This window comes from Xenopus laevis, chromosome 9_10L (assembly GCF_017654675.1).
Source record: "Xenopus laevis strain J_2021 chromosome 9_10L, Xenopus_laevis_v10.1, whole genome shotgun sequence".
NCBI classification, from domain to species: domain Eukaryota; kingdom Metazoa; phylum Chordata; class Amphibia; order Anura; family Pipidae; genus Xenopus; species Xenopus laevis.
In genome coordinates, this window is record NC_054387.1 from 57,832,825 (window position 1) to 57,850,391 (window position 17,567).

The 17,567-nt window shown below is 43.0% G+C and overlaps 1 protein-coding gene across 5 annotated transcripts in view; it reads right to left on the reverse strand.

Moving 5' to 3' along the window:
- The window catches only part of ptpn4.L (protein tyrosine phosphatase, non-receptor type 4 (megakaryocyte) L homeolog), a 48,285-nt gene extending 32,257 nt beyond the window's left edge, over positions 1-16,028 (reverse strand). The window contains exons 1-5 of one of the 5 annotated variants that reach the window (XM_018235635.2): positions 15,413-16,028; positions 14,548-14,652; positions 14,091-14,258; positions 1,721-1,875; positions 204-311 (exon numbers count right to left, since the gene is read on the reverse strand). In XM_018235635.2, coding sequence (XP_018091124.2) covers positions 204-311; positions 1,721-1,875; positions 14,091-14,258; positions 14,548-14,652; positions 15,413-15,656 — 780 coding nt within the window. In that variant the 5' untranslated portion in view covers positions 15,657-16,028. Of the gene's footprint in view, positions 1-203; positions 312-1,720; positions 1,876-3,274; positions 3,491-14,090; positions 14,259-14,547; positions 14,653-15,412 lie in introns of those variants that run through there. The other 4 variants (XM_041576722.1, XM_018235633.2, XM_018235637.2 and 1 more) reach the window with 4 other exon arrangements.
- Between the last annotated feature and the right edge of the window lie 1,539 nt (positions 16,029-17,567).

Below are 17,567 nucleotides of genomic sequence, written 5' to 3' on the forward strand. Positions count from 1 at the left end.
GCTTCCAGCATCCCATTAACTTCCAACAAGCCAAAGAAGGATACTGGAAGTTGTAGATGAACAGTTGATGTCTTGAGGCATAAACAGTAAACTGTTTGCTTGGATAGAACACTCCAACCCTTCTGAGGTGTCTTTTCACCAATTGCTCCCAAATGCCACTTAATGGGAAACCCAGAAAGACTCTGAAGTGGAACCATCCTTACAGGATTGTCACAGGAATCATCTGCCAGCTGCAACCCGAAATAATCTCGCTCCGTCAGATCAAGGAACTTGAAGACCAAATCTAGAAGGACCTGCCCGTGGTTGTGTTTCTGCAAGAGAGAAGAACATCCCTTCTAGATCTAGGCACAGACTTATTATGAATGGAAAAGGCCCCTGAGTCGCAGCTAAACTGCCCACTTACTGACCAGCTCCAGCCAACTTAGCACTGCTCCTGTCACTTTTTTCTCCCCTACAGTCATGAAAACCCCAGTTTGAAGACTGAAATTAATGTGCCTGGGTTCATAAACTGCTTGGATAGTTCTGTTCCCATATTAGAGTGCAGGAGACTATGGGATTAGAAAATGTGGCAGTAAAGCCCTTCAGGCGAGTTGATGGAGCAACTGCCCAGGAAGGTACTGCATTTAGGTTACAGTTGAGCCAAAAGTAACACTAAGGTGCATATTTATTAACGTTGGAGACAAACATCACCAGTGATGTTGCCCATAGCAACTGATCTGAAATTAGATTTGAGCAGTCACCTACAAGTTACAAAACAAAAGCAAAAGCTCTCATTGGTTGCTATGGGCAACATCACCAGTGATGTTTGCCTCCAATGTTAATAAATACTCCCTTAGTATGAAGTAACACCAGTACAGTGGCAGGGATCACTGTGGAAGCATAGTAAAACATCATAGGCTTAGAACTTGGCCCTTTATGTACAGAAGCAGTTGTGAAAAACGCAAAAACACATACAACAGTCACTCCTAGAACTGGTTCAGAATATTTCTGTGTATTGGTTTTGCAAAAAACAGCCTACCATTATTTTATAGTTATCACTCGTTGCAATTTCTGTCTGTCCTTGTGTAGTTCAACTTCTTTAATCTCATCAGTACAAGGGTATTTATAGTTTGTAAGCTCTTTTAGGCAGGGACTTTGCATTGGTTATTGATGGTTTTGTGTGGTTTCCTGAATGTCTAATGTATACCCCCATTTATTGTACAATGCTGCCTATACTGTATATATGTTTATAATAATAATTATATTATCTCGGTGTGCTTGGCCTTCACTTCCGTTATACCATGTGAAAGAAACAGAATTATAAAAGAAGGGGTTGAGCTTGCTTAAAAAAAGGACACTTGCACAGCCTAAATGTGGAATGAATGACGGTAACAGGTGTTTCACCCTTAGTCAATAGGTTTCTTAAAAAGATACCAACATTGATGGTCTTTGGCTGTTTTTGAGTTGCCCTTGTCCCTTCCACCACCCACTCCCCCCCCCCCCCATAACATGCATGACCAAAAGCTTATTGGGTCAAGAATGACGGCGAGTCCTAACAGAGCATGAAAATTTAAAAAAAAAAAAAAACCTTTTCTTCTCCTTTAACCTATATTCTGAATTCTGAATGTATAACCCCTTTAAGAACTACTAAAATTTTGCCTCTGCATTCATGTGCTCTTTGACTCCTCAACAAAATAAAACAGTAAATAGATCAAAACAGCAAGACAGGATCATTACTCACATTTACATGAAAAGTTTGAACAGAGTTATCCAGGAGAAGAATGTTGCACACCACCTCTGTGCTCTGTCTGTCCCGTGCCTGCTCCGACGCGCGTACATTGTAGGTTCTGCCAGCAGGCAATCGGAAGCGTGCGGTCATTACTGTCCACACAAGGTCTGCGGAAGAAAAAGAATACATTAATCCACATTGAGTTGTGAACACTGTGTAAAAGAATACATTAATCCACATTGAGTTGTGAACACTGTGTAACACACGAGTAATATGCACACTTGTCCGTCCCAAGAACTGCCAAACATGATTTAGCGATTATTAAAGGGCATGTAAAGGCAAAAAAAAATACCCATCTCCAACATACTTTAATTAAATTAATTTAAAAAAATGTGTACCGTTTTTATAGGAAACCTGACTGTATGCAGTGAAATTCTCCCTTCATTTACTGCTGTGAATAGGAATTGTCAGACAGTGCCTAACTGCTCTGCAGGGAAACAGTCATAATTATGAACAGCATGGGGAGCCCCTCCCATACTTCCCAGCCATGCAGAACTCAAGCAGCTTTGTTTGTTTCCCTACAGAGCAGAAGGCAACCGTGTAGAGATTTGTATTGGATTTTATTTTTGCCTTTACGTCCCTTTTACTGTTTCCAACTGCAGCTGCAGGGACAAAGATCATAGAGCCAGATTTAAAAAAGATAAACTGGGATTCTATTTGGAGGATTATTTTGCTGCAGCCACAGGTTCCGCAGAGTTGGAGAAAGTTTGTATTAAACAACACAAAAACTATACAATCCACATTAGATTACATGACTAATATCTGCCTATTCTTATTATTAATCAGTCTTGCTGTATCAGCTTCTGGCAGATATTTGACTTGTTCTGTTTTGATAATTTATGACAATCACTAAGCAGCCCATACCACACTAAGCATGTACACAGTCTTGGCCTTGCAAAGATGTTTAACAAAGATACAATATGGTGAACCCCTATGGCCAACTTTGAAAGCATAAATAATTTTTTTCTTTAGGCTTCTGGTGCAGTGAGTTCATGTTTATTATACAAAATAAAGCATGTGTAGCTTTATTCAATTTCGACTTTACTTCCCCTTTAATGGACTTCTGCCCCACAGTTTTTCTTGGGGCAATTCCAGTGTATATCATGTCATGTCAGATCCTATGGGATAACCACTGTAAGCTGTAGATCTGCCCTGCTTCATGGCAGAGATTCTAGCCATCTGTAGAACAGAGCATTCTGTCACAGTGGCACAGATCCTATCTGGTACCCATTGTAAGCAGCAGTCCTGCCCTGCTTTATGGCTGAGATTCTAGCTATCTGTATAACAGAGCATTCTGTCTCAGTGGCACAGATCCTATCTGATACCCATTGTAAGCAGCAGTCCTGCCCTGCTTTATAGCTGAGATTCTAAACATCATTATAACAGTGGAATAAGGAAACCACTCCACAGCAGGTTACTAACACAAACAGGTTCCGTTACTCTTTCGCGTTACATACTGCTCTGATCCAGGGAACACACATAGTAGATAAATATAAATATACATACATAACCTTCGGTGCTGCTTCTTATCTCCACACAAGAAAGAAATGCCATGAGTGAAAGGCTGCTGGGTACAGTGAGTAACGGGTTGTAGTTCAGTGACATCAGAGGAGCTGCACATCACGAATATAGGGCGCAATAATTTAACGCTCCCTATAAGGTGATACACGGAACAGAAGTGTGCGACACAGCCCTGTATTGTGTAACACTCCCTTGCCTTATCACAGAACACAGGATCATTTCCCCCCTCGGCTCAGCAAAGTGAGAAGTGTCGCACAACTACTTCCGCACAGAGGGGACGCTCCCACGGAATCCTTATCAGTGCGAGGCGTGTTTGTCTGGGCTCCTTCCTCCCACTTTGGACACATGGAAAGTGCAAGGAATTGAGTATACAACACATTTGCTGCACTCACAGAGGAGGCACAGTGCAGATTATGCAGGCATTATATCAGCGAGCACAAATTCTATTTTATATATACACAGAAATGCATAATGAGGGATGTAATTGTAAACCTAAAATGTTTGCCTAATGAGAGAAAATGTAATTCCAAGAAATTTCCCCAAATTAATTAATTCTTCACTCTTACTGGTTTTAGTTATATAAACCTGCCATTGTGTCTGCCTGTCTGTCCCTTTCAGTTCTCTGGATCTGACTCTTGCTGTTTCTTTCCATGTTTCTTTGCTGGTCTGTTAATCATGTGGCTTCTGCTACATTGTCTCAAGTCAAAAACAGACAACAGAAGGGGACAGACAGTGACAGATAATTGCATAGAAAGTTACACAATCATAAACCCAGTGAGAATGAGGAATGGAGGGATTTTCATTATGATGGGGTGTTACAATGTAACAGGGTGAATGAATTTTCATTACGTAGGGGTGTAACAGACTAACAGTGGGTAACTTTTTTAGTGCTGGGGTACTGGGTTTTATTCCAGCAAGGGCAGTATCTGCAAGGAGTTTAATAATATAATTTTAAGGTGTATTTCCCCTTTAATTAACCTGCATTTGACCTACGAGACGCAGTTTCATATACCAGGGTCAGCCTAACCCTAATGCAACGTTTTAAGCCACTTAATCGCCCAAAGATGCCAGTAAGGTGTGAGCTTTATCTGTCCAATGGGAGAAAAGTGAGTCTGACAAGCAAAGGTTAGAGCATGTGAAGTTTTCAGCTGAGTGTAAGATTTGTACAAGTGTAACCAAATCCTACCTTACGGTGCCTTATACTTTATACAGTATCACATGTGAGAACAGCCTAGGAGCGGGGGTCACATCCCACAGCGCTAACACAAGAGACAGAGCCGCTAGCGAGATTCCATCACCTTAACAGAGAGAAGCTTGTTTGCCTTGCTAGAGTGAATGGAGTCTGAGCAGGATCCTATTATCTGCAGATAATGAGGTGTGAGAGACGCTTTAATTATCTCTCAGTAAAGGCTGCATAATAACTGATCCACTGGATTATGATAAAGTCTCTGTTAATTACATGCATTAATGAACTGGCCTTTTGTTTCAACAAGACAAATACTGTCCTAGTCTGGATGGAACTTGTGGGGAATGAAGGGGAAAAGTCCAGTCCCACCAGCTGTTACCATTAGCTATCAGAGGATGCTGGGAGTTGTATGCACAACTTATTATAAACTCTATGTCATGGATGTTAATCCTTCCCTACAATCCAGAAATCTGCAGACGCATGGTGAGCACTTAATGGCACTGTGTGGCAAAAATGGGAGGGGAAAGGGCAGAGTAAAAGCCATACATAATCACCCACTGCCCACGCCGATTCGTTACACTCACCAATTGCTGAGAATACACGCACGGGATGATTTACAGCTTTGTTTATGTATTTGGGTACTGGCAGCAGTTGCTTGGCCGGCGGCACGGGGCTAACACAGAGCAGAGGTTTAGCACATGGATATTATTAGTCATTAGCACAAAAGGAATACGCACACAAATCATTTAGTATTGCATAGACTTTGAATGAAGGCCAGAGCTCAGGAACAGATCCCAGCACTATTAAGCAGGAGCTGGATAGTTACCGCAAGTCACTCACTGGCACCCTCTGTAGAACTGGCATTGTGCAGTCACCCTACAGGTGGAGGTAGTGAGGGAGCATCTTGCATATCTGTGGTTCCCAAAGGACACCAAGGACCTTCATGGAAAGCAGACTAAGGGACCCCATCATGAACTCAAGTCATTACTAATTCCCCCCCCCCCACCTTTGTTTTATTCCCACAATAATCTAAGGGTTTATAGGGAAAACCACTAGAGTTGCAGATACGGTGCAACGTTGCAGTTTGTTAGTATTTTAATGGGCAGTGAGGAAACAGATTTGCAACAAAAAGTTCCTCAATCAAACCAGAAACCATGCTTATGTTACTTTTCAATCCCTTAAAGAAACTGGAAGCGTTTTTATTTTGGAGAAACTTTTTCTGGAAGTAACCAGGTGTAAAAGGGCAACTGCAGAGGTGCTGTGTCCACACAGCCACAACCCCCCACCCCATCTTCTTCACAGCGACATACCCCCACCTCTATAAAATCATTTACCGGTCTGGCCTGTAAAAATGATGGTTGATCCCAATATTATTAATAGGGAAAAAAGATAAATATATAGGATAGCCGGTATTTTTTTTCCACAAAAGGTGGCAACCCTACCCCCCATACACACACATAGGCAGACCCAGCACAAGTGCATAGAGCAGCTGTCCCATAACTGTACATCAGCGAAAGGGAATGGGGGGGGGGAGGGGCTCAGACACTCAGTGACATTAATTCCCCAACACAAAACCTACGTTCCCTTATTGTGTATGGTTACTGTCAGTTTTTGCATTTATGTAAATCTCTCCCTCTGCTCTTCAGTTGCAGAGTGTTGGGCTTCCATGGCACATCGTGGGTTACAGTGTGGATTCCAATAGATCCTTTTCCCTGATATGAGCACTAATCGTGACTTACCCCCCATTACACTCTTCCCTGGCCCTTTTCTGCTTGATGTAATCAATAAAACTCAAAGAAACTAAAGCATCCAGTCTTAAATGGGATATAAAACCCAAAAAAAGCATTAGTGCATAAAAGGGTTTCCAAGAAACTTCACAACATCCATTTATTCTTCATTCTCACTGGGTTTATAGCTATGTGTAACTGTCATTGGTTTTGTCCGTCGGGGTCTGTCTGATTATATTGTAATGGTGGTTCTGACTCCTAAAATAATCTAACAGTAGAGCTGATTAATAGACCAGACTTTGCTAGGGGAGAGCTGAATTATGCAACACTGATTACTACGTCAAAGGCAGAAAGGGACATGATGAGAGTTATTGGTGGAATTACAGCACTTTAAAGGGATACTGTCATGAGAAAACATGTTTTCTTCAAAACACATCAGTTAATAGTGCTGCTCCAGCATACTTCTGCACTGAAGTCCATTTCTTAAAAGAGCAAACAAGATTTTTTTTATAATCAATTTTGAAATCTGACATGGGGCTAGACATATTGTCAGTTTCCCAGCTGCCCCAGTCATGTGACTTGTGCCTGCACTTTAGGATGGAACTACTTTCTGGCAGGCTGTTATCTCTCCTACTTAATGTAACCGAAGGAGTCTCAGTGGGACTTGGCGTTTACTATTGAGTGTTGTTCTTAGATCTACCAGGCAGCTGTTATCTTGTGTTAGGGAGCGGTTATCTGGTTAGCTTCCCATTGTTAGGCTGCTGGGGGGGGGGAGAGGGGGTGATATCACTCCAACTTGCAGTACAGCAGTAAAGAGTGATTGAAGTTTATCAGAGCACAAGTCACATGACTGGGGGCAGCTGGGAAACTGGCAATATGTCTAGCCACATGTCAGATTATAAAAAAATCTGTTTACTCTTTTGAGAAATGGATATCAGTGCAGAATTCTGCTGGAGCAGCACTATTAACTGATACGTTTTGAAAAAAAAAAACATGTTTTCCCATGACAGTATCCCTTTAACTTTTTTTACAAAGCATGTAGACTCTCTGTGTAACCACAATGGCAGCAGTATGCCCGGCTCACAGTGTGAATGGATGGATTCATTCTCCAAGTGGCAGCCTGTGCGATTTCATTCACAAAGTGCCGGAGACAATAACATTGAGTCCTAATCCAGTAGAACAGATGTCAGTCTGACCAGGGCCCCCGAGCACAAAGCTGCACACACACTTTTTATATTTCACTAACCCAATTCTGAGCTGTCAGTTAACCCAAACACCAGCACAATTGTTACGCTGCATGTGCAAATAGTGTTAGTGCGCTGACAATAAGGCCAGATAAATACAAGTTACTCTCTATGCTACAGCTGGAGTGGTCAATGGATTGCAGCTACCTGAGGGGGCATGAAAACACCCCCTAACAAACCCCAGGTAGCTTCCCTTTCATATAAATGGAAAAGTGTAAATGAGTCCATTGATGGAATATAAAGGAGTAAAAGTTTTAAAACATTGTAAATATTACAACCCCCCTCAAACTAGCATGTGATACAAAGTGTACACAGTCAGATCTACATGGAAATCCTCCAGGTCTCCCACACAGAGCCTGGAATGTTTAGCAAACAGCACAGCGATTCTGTTCCTCCGGATGTTTACACACCGCCAAGCGGAGGCTTTCCCAATCTGGAAGCACCACTGCTCTTATTGGAATGGGAAACGGCACAACACTAAGTAATGTTCTTGTAATGGGTTAAAGGGGAACTCTACCTTTCATTAAACATTTCCACTGGGTTTATATTTAGGCATATGTAATGAATATTGAAAGCTGTGCTTTGTGGAAACCATGTAGCAGAGCCATGTAACAATGTAGCAGAAGCCAACTGATTAGAACTGCTGAACGGGGGGCCTTGTAACAATGTAGCAGTAACAGTGCTGGAAGAGAAGGGACTCCTGTGCATTGCTTCAAGAACCAGAAGAAAAGGGACAGACAGACACTACTTCCAATAGTGATTATGCTATGATGCCCAAACCCATCAGCAATAATTCTACCAACTGAGAGTGAGTGTGCCCAGTTGATTCTAGAGCAGTAAGGAGTGTATAGAGAACACACACCCTGGTGTTTAACAGATGATACTGACCAACTGAGCAGGCAGAAAACATAAATGGACACTTTTACATAACATTTCTGCTTGCTTTACTTTTAAATCTGCCTTTTTGCCCCAACTCTGGCAATCTGCTGCCTGTAGGTGTTGAACTGACTGTGTGGATGATATGGTAGCTGCACTATGAGTAGGGCCCTTTACTCATAGGCAGGGGAACAGCACAAAGGTACAACATGATACACTCCCAATGCACACATTTACCTTAATATCCAGTTCATATAGAGATGGGAAAGCTAATAATTATGTGCAATTAGCTGTACTAGTCACATTACAGAAGTCGATTACTGGAAAGACTCATGAGATAACGATTCAGAAAGAAAAAAAATCCCTGTTCCCATGAATGGTTACCATGTCGGTGTATGTGTGTGAGTGTGTATGGTCGCACCATCAGAGAGAGAGACAGAGAAAAAGATACTGACACCAGACGCCTGTTCCACTCATCATCAGCAAGGCATAAACTTGTGTGACCGGCTATACATATCACATGGCTTATCTGAGATTCCCTGGCTGCTTTGAACTACAAATCCCATCATCAAGCAAAAGCCAGAGTTGTAGTTAGCTATAGTTTCATTATATGAAAGTGTAAATATTCAAATGGTCATTCTGTAAAATTCTGCCTCCATTAATACTCACGCACAGTTTGTTGGGGGAGAGGGATTCAGTACAGGATGCTTCCAAACTTAATCCATCCATGAACCCTGGGCAATGACAAAATCTGCAGAAAATCAATGTCAGCCAAAGAGAACTAGTTCTAAAGCTCAGCCCTGTGATAAAGTCCAAACATGACAGCTCGTTCTGTATCTCAGCCCTCTACAGTGATGCCAAAAACAACTGGTACTGAAGCTCAGTCATATAAAGTCATCCAAACCCAATTGGTACTTAAGTTCGCTCAAAGTCATCCAAACCCAATCAGTACTAAAGATCAGTCATACAAAATCAACCAAACCCAATTGTTACTGAAGCTCAATTATCCAAAGCCATCTGGCCACAAGCTGTACTGATGCTCAGTCATACAAAGTCATCCAAACCCAATCAGAACTGAAGCTCAGTCATACAGTCATCCAAACCCAATCAGAACTGAAGCTTAGTCATACAAAGTTACCCAAACCCAATCAGAACTGAAGCTCAGTCATGCAACCGCAATCAGAACTGAAGCTCAGTCATCCAACTGCAATCAGAACTGAAGCTCAGTCATCCAACCCCAATCAGAACTGAAGCTCAGTCATCCAACCCCAATCAGAACTGAAGCTCAGTCATACAAAGTTATCCAAACACAATCTGTACTGAAGCTCAGTCATACAAAGTCATCCAATCCCAATCAGAACTGAAGGTCAGTCATCCAAAAGCCAATCGTTACTGAAGCACAGTCATGCAAAGTTATCCAAACCCCATCAGTACTGAGGCTCAATTATCCAAACCCAATCAGTACTGAAGTTCAGTCATTACAAACCATTTGAACCCAATCAGTACTGAAGCTCAGCTGTTCAAAATCAGCCCAACAGAACCAGTACTGGAGATTATTCATTCAGACATAAGCAGTACTGAACCTTAGCTAGCCAGTTAGTACGGTACAATCAATCCTGAATATCTGCTATCCATCATCCCAACCCAGTTGGTTCTAAAGTGCGGCCCATCCATCACCAACTATGCAAAAGCCATTCAGAAGCTCAGTGCCAGTCCTTTTACTTATGCACAGTGCTGCCCACCTACCATCACTAGTGAGCCCCTTGCCCTGTACAATCTATACAATCAGCTGCCTACTGATACAATGATTCAGGTGTCTGAACCAGCAATGTAAAAGTAAACCGCTAGACAGATCTTAAATTTGTGTGAAGTTTCCAGTTAAAATTTCTAAGTGTGTGCTACCTTATGGAAGTAAATGGAGTGGTGAATGTTTGTAGGGTGCCTCTTCTGCAAGAGTATCCAGTGACCCTGGAGGGAGGGGCACAAGATGTTGACGGCTATAAATGAGCAGATATTCATAGCATGGAACCTGCCTGGCTCAGCACTTGCTGAGAAGCCTTAACCCTACTCTCTGGGCGATCTCTGCAGCATGACCCCCTGCTCTGCTCAAGATCTTGTTCTTATACAGGGTTTTATGCAGAATGGAAAAAAAATCTATATTGTAAAGCTGCTTAGAATTATCGTGTCTTTCATAATAGAAGAAACGTTTTTTGGGTGGCGTTCCCCTTTAGAAAGAAAAAAAATCAGCCATTCTTCAACCCAGAGACAATGCTTCTGTATTTCCAGGACATCCAGCATGGAGCCTTCCCTTTTGGTAATATGTTTATAGGGACCACAGAGATGAAAAGGAACATTTAGAAGCACATTTATCAAGGGTCAAATTTCAAATTCATTCAAGTTTTTTTGAAACTCCCATAAACTCCCATGAACTCCAAATTTGAGTCATCATTAAAATCTGATTTTTAAAAGTCGGGTGAATAGGATCGACCCGAAAACTCAAATCTATTTCAACTGGAGTATTAAAAACTCAAATGTCAGAAAGGCTGCAAACATAACCAAATTGATCCCTGGACCTCTCCCATTGACTTATACAGCAATTTGGCAAATTTTAGGTGGTGAATAGTCCAATTTGAGTTCTTAAAGGGCCAGAGTATGATAAATCTCGAAAATTGAATTCAAATTTTTTTAAAAACTCAAATTGAATTTGGATAACTCCCTAGTCGAATTTGACAGTTTTGGCCAGAAAAACCTTTGATAAATGTGTGTTTATTTTCCATTAGGAAGCAGGTACCTAATATATCAGTGTTATTTCAGAACTCCAAATTTGCTGAAAGGGGATACTGGGAACTATAGTTCTTTAAAGGGATGCTAGTATTCCAAAGTAAAAACAAGGACATGCCCATCTGTGCTGCTTGGTAAAGCCAAGCAAGAAGTCTGCCATCTAACAAGTTGGCAGTGCAGAATGACTAGCCTGAACAAGCATGGCAGCACCTGCTGATATGAAGGTGAAGAACTTTGCAGGTAACTAGGTCTCCCAGGGAGGACTAACCCCTACCAAAGAGGGGCTGTTAAAACTGTTGCCAAATACAGAGTAATGTCATGCAACCTTGTATCTAATCCTGCTCTAAGTATTGCATTGTTAGAAATATTTTAGCCTGTATAACACCTTACGTCTCCAACCCCTTGGTTATTTTAGATTGTAAGCTCTTTTGGGCAGGGCCATCTTTACCGCTTGTTTTGGTTATTGGTGGTTTCTGAATGTTTAACGTATACATTACATTACGTATACTGAACTCTGTGGAATAAGTTAGTGTTTGATGAATGCATGCCAATAGTATGGAGCAATACAGAAGCTAAGAACTGTATTACAGCTATGGGACCGGTTACACACAATGCTCTAGACCTGGGGGTTTTCGGATAACAGATCATTCCAGAATTTGGATCTTCATACCTTCAGTCTACTAGAAAAGCCTTTAAACATTAAAAAACCCAATAGGCTGGGTTTTCTTCCAATAAGGATTAATTATATCTTCATTTGGATCAAGTACAAGGTACTGTTTTATTACTACAGAGAAAAGGGAAATCATTTTTAAAAATGTGGATTATTTGGATAAAATGGAGTCTATGGGACATGGCCTTTCCGTTATTCAGAGCTTTCCGGATAACGGATCCCATACCTGTACTATACCATCCCGCACAATATACAGCTATAGACTATACCGGTGCTAGGTTATTATTTTAACAGCCTCCAATTCTGAAGTTTAAGACTGTATAAAGGATAAATGAATCATGATGAACTGTTCATATGAAGTCCTCCTTGATTGATAGTTTAATATATGAAATATAGCTATATATTGTTTTAACAGGTATATAATGGTAGGCAGGCCGGCCACTTTTTAATGGTATACGTGACAGCATGAATTCTGAATACTTATAAATTTGTTTTAGATTAATAGTAATAAAAAGACACAAGCTACAAAGCTTCTGCAGCAGGAAACTATTTAGCTGCTGTTCTTCTAGGACTCTAAATGTTCTCATGTGACCAATCAGTAACACAGATTGACCTATGTTCAAACAGGAATGGCCTGTTATTCCCTCAAGCAGACAGGAATGCTCTGGAGGGTTTGGAGTTGGCGTTAACAAAGCTCAGGATTCTTCCTTTTATCTGTGATGCCCCTATAATGCAGTATAAGCCACTGGTATTGATATAGGGTATGCAGCAACTAATAACTGCTACCCCCAAATGAGAGTCTAGCTCAGTATCAGTGGGGCCCTGGCCTAGATACAGAATATGGCACTGCCCTACTGTCACTGTCTTTTCCTACTCTACTTGCCTCCATTTACCAGCATCCCCCACCAGACTTGAATGCAAAGAGAGGGTGGAAGTTGTATCTAGGCAACCATTGCACCCAATCTCAGGGGCCGAACTGCTTCTGCCATATAGTTTGATTCTGCACAAAGACGAGCTCAGCAATCACAATGCTCATACGCAAGTTATTATATTATATATATTATACTCTGCCTGCAGGGAGGCGGAAGTGCCTCACATTATTCCACATGAAGACAATGTTATAGGCCAATTAAATCCAATACATTCGCACAGTACCATTTAATGAGGCCAGTAATTAACCTTTTAGGTGAGAATACGGATAATGGAATACTCCACCTATAGCAAAACTGCATTCTCAAAGTGAGAGATGTAAATATAAAAATATATGCATACACACACACATATATATACATACACATATATAGCAAACGTTCCAATTAGGTTCAAGCAGGATTTTCATGCTTTGCTATTAAGATGAATGGAGGAGCAATCTGACCCAATTGAGTCTCCACTCATGAGAATGGGGCCCAGAGACATGTATATTCTCTATATCTAGGATGCACACACACTGCAGTGTTCCATCTGTTATTCAATGACACCCCCGGGGAGCTGCAGGGAGTTCCACTTTAATAACAGCTGGGCCTTGCACATCTCTGCTCTAGAATTCAGCGCCGTGCAGAGCAGCAATAAATCAAGCGCAGGCGCCTTGTTGGATCTTTCAGATAACAAGGATATTAAAATGTGTGAGAAAGATAAAGAATTCATTAGCGTGGCACTAAATCAATTTGCTCGGCAGAACTCGGAGAACGACAGATGCAGATTCATGTACGGACTGTAGTGGCATCAAAGGTTCATATATACCAAACAGCCACGTAGATATGAAAACAACAGAAAACATGTTTTTCCACCCAACTGAAAAGCACACGGTCGGCCCTGCTGGTGAATTATAAATCACAGGCTTGGGCTGTCAGGGGCTTCTGGGAATAGTAGTTCAAGAACATCTGAAGGGTAGCTGGCTGCTCATCCCTGAATGCCCTCAGGCTGATATCACAGGGAGGGATCAGTTGCTGCTACTTGTAACTGCCTAGAAACAGGTTTTTGTAGAAATGACCTAGTTTGACCATAGATAACCAACTGCAACCTACTTCTAGCCAACTGCTAGGTCAATTCCCCAGGGCCCAGCAGAGTGGAGCCTGCAGAATTGTAGGTAAAAATATTTCTGGAATAAGGTACAGCAAGGCTTTAACAGGGCAGCATGACAGTGGAAGGGCCACAGTTTGGATCATTCTACTCCAAACAAGTAACTAGACATAGGACAATAATACACAAAATCTTCTCTAAAATTATTGCTCTCCTGCAAAGCAAAATATATGAATGCAACAAGCATTTGAGGGGTGAAGGGGACCAGATATAAAAACAAAGGGAGGAAACTACACACCTTTTACCTTCATATAAGGGCCGAGTTCTGCAGTAAGCTGGGAGGAACTGGGTTCTTGATCAGGTGATACAAGGGGGGTTCTGGTTCCCGAATAATCCTTTAGTTCCCATGGATTGTCCAACGAAGCAACCCCAGCGGTAACAAAGGGAGCCTCATACTGACTGTAGCCTGTGCAGAGAGGGAGGCCTGAGTGAACGGAGTAAAACTGGGGTGCAGATAAATAAAAGGCTGCAGGTAAGAGAGGGTTACATGCAGGAAAGGATGCAATGCTAAAGAATAGGGAGGGTGGGAGGAGCAAACTATGAATTAAATGGAACAAATGCAGAGGATTGGGGGTGCAGAAATGTTATAAATGTATATGGGATCAGACACAGAAGAGGAAGAATCTGGTGTGGAGGAGGGAGCAGAAGATGTTATGAGAGAAAAAAAAGGAGAACTAATAAGTTGTGACTCTTACAAAGGCCAAGGACCCAATGTGAATGGGGGGGGCTAAAAGGAGCTGTGGGTCCTGAGAGAGAGGTATGGGACTCTGTAACACAACAGAAAGCACCAGGGCAAGAAGCTGTAAGAGAGAAACAAGAGTAATAGGACACAAGGGAGTGAGCAACTTGGGAGTTATGGGAAATGTGGGTGCTGAGGGACACCTGACTACTGGAGATGACACAGAATGAGGTATAAGGGGGAGAAATAAAAGCACCATTATCACTTATGTAGGGGCACAGGCACTGCACGTTATACAAAGGGGTATCAGGTAACATTCATCATGAGTGGGGAGTACAGGTCAGCAGGAGGCTAAAGATCACAAAGCTCTTTCTTACAAAGGGTGCAGGCAGGAGACAGGATTTTGGGAACAGAGATATACAGATAAATGCAGAGCAATTCTAATAGGAGGAACACGGGACACTACCAGGGGGCAATGTAATGGGCACTGAGGGACAGATCATAGAATTAGGGCACAGAAAAGGGGTTGAGATTATTGCAATAATAAGACCACACAGGGTATGTATACCGCCATGTATTCAGTTGTATGTACAGGAATGTAAAGGGGTACAGAGGCACACACATATAATGCAGCTCACACCGGTAACGGTTTCCTTTACGGCTGCAGGAGGTTCCTACATGATACAGGGGTCCCGGTTAGGCACTTGCAGACCCCTCTTGGGGACCTTCTCAACAGCAGGGGCTCACTTACAGAACGCAGGGGCTTCGCTAATGGATAAAGGGTGTTTCCTTTAGGCTGCAGGGAGTTGAATGGAAACAGTGGGGAAGGGGAGGGTACGGGAGGCTGCAGGGAACACAGACAGATCCACAGGGCCAGGTACCGTGCGCTGCGGCTGTTCCTGCGAGAGGTTCGGTCCGTATGGTGGAAGCTGCGGGAGACTCAGCGGAGAGCACGGGGCAATGCGGCGATAATGTTGAGGCTGTTCCAGTCCGGTGGGTAATAAATCGATCCACTAATCCGTACGAAGGGTCCGGGACCCCTGCCCGGGGGGATGAGTTGCCTCCGGCCTCGGATTGAGGAGGAGTACGGGTAGGGGGTGCAAAAATTGCTAGATTCCCGCCCATCTGTGTCACATAGCTCCGCCCACCACCCAGCAGCCTAGCAACCCAGCCTGGCGCGGCCCAACCCACACTCGCGAGAGTTTCGCAAAAATATCCCACGAGCCTTCCGCATTCCCCTCCGCAGCCTAGCAACCTGCTTTCATTTCGCGAGTCTTCCACCTATTCTTACCGCGAGATCTCTCCTAAAACACTGACGTAATCTTTTATAATGAGGCCGCTGACTATAGAGGGGGATGGGACTGCTCCTAATTTGGCTCTAGGACCAAAGGAGGCGTGGCATGCATGCAGTCCAGACCTTTAAACAACCAACCCAGGGCCGGAACTAGGGGTAGGCACAAGAGGCGCGTGTCTAGGACGCAAAGCTTAGGTGCGCGCCAGGCACTTCCCTAATATGCAGCCTACCCCTAGTCCGGCAAGTGTTACCACATTGAAAAGTGGGTGCGCTCTGTGAAGTCTAAGTGCTTTGCGCACGGTTACGCACGCGCGTCCTCGTTTACGCACGCGCGTCCTCGGTTGCGCACGGTTACGCATGCGCGTCTTCGGTTGCGCACGATTACGCACGTGCGTTTGGGCGCGGTTACGCAAGCGAATCCTCGCTTGGCGCCCTGGCCAGTTGGGTAACTGCCTGGGGCAACTGACAGACCTGGCCCGGCACTGAACCCACCCCTACCTGAACAATCAATAATGCAATGAAAAAGTGTCCAGGGATTTTGAGACTTGTAGTCCAGTTGCTCAGGACAGATGAAAGCATTACTATCACTATATATATATATAAAACATTGTGCACCCACATAACAAGGTGTTTTGGTAATCTATTCAGGGGGCATCAAACAGGCTACCTTAACCATTTCTGTTTCTCATATTTTACAACATGGGGTACTTAATTATAATACGCAACTTTCACTGTGTTATGTGACCGAAATGACATCACTAAGCATCGTATATAAGTATATAAATTACAGGATATTCATGGTTCTTGTGTATTATAAATATATAAGGGGCAATAATAAAATGGAGAAAGTAAAGAGAAGAGTGAATAAACTCATAAAGGGAATTGAAGGGCTCAGTTATGGGGAAAGATTGGCCGAGTTGGGATTGGTTACACTGGAGAAGGGGCAGTTCAGGGGATATGATCACTATATATACGTATATAAGGAGCAGAAATTAAATAGATAGAGTAAAGAGAAGAGTCATTAAGCTGATAAATGGAATTAAAGGGCTCAGTTATCGGGAAAGGCTGACCTAATTGGAATTGGTTGAACTGGAGAAGAGGCAGTTAATGGGATATAATCACTATCTCTCTCTCTCTCTCTCTCTCTCTCTATATAAAAGGGGCAGTAATGAAATAGAGGAAGTACAGAGAAGAATGACTAAGCTGATAAAGGGAATGAAAGGACTCAGTTGTGAGGCAAGGCTGGACAATTTGGGTTTGGTTACACTGGAGGCACTTAAGGATCTGATCACTTATATATACATTTATGCAGGGCAGCCATCAGGGGGGGACAGGGGGGAGAGTTGTATGGGGCCTGGCCACACTGCACTTTCTTGATTAGCCGGGCCCCCCTGCTTTCTGAGAGCTGCTGAATTCGGGAAGGCAGGGCGGGAGCGAGGTATCTTCTGTCCATTACTTCCCCTTATTGGTCACTGAGTTTAAGTCCCGGTTGAGCTGCTCAGGGATTGGATAGCTGAGGTTTGAACTTCTCCTCCAGCTCATCCAATCAACATGCAGCTTTACCAGGACTTGAAATTCTGTGACCAATAAGGGAAGAAAATGCTGTCACTGGAAGAAGATGCAGCCACCTGTGCTCCCCTCCTCCCTTCTGTAGTTGGCAGCTCACTGACAGCAGGTGGGCCACACTAATGTAACACACTATGTGTAACATGGCAGGGCCCCTCTAAAGGTAACCCTTTGTG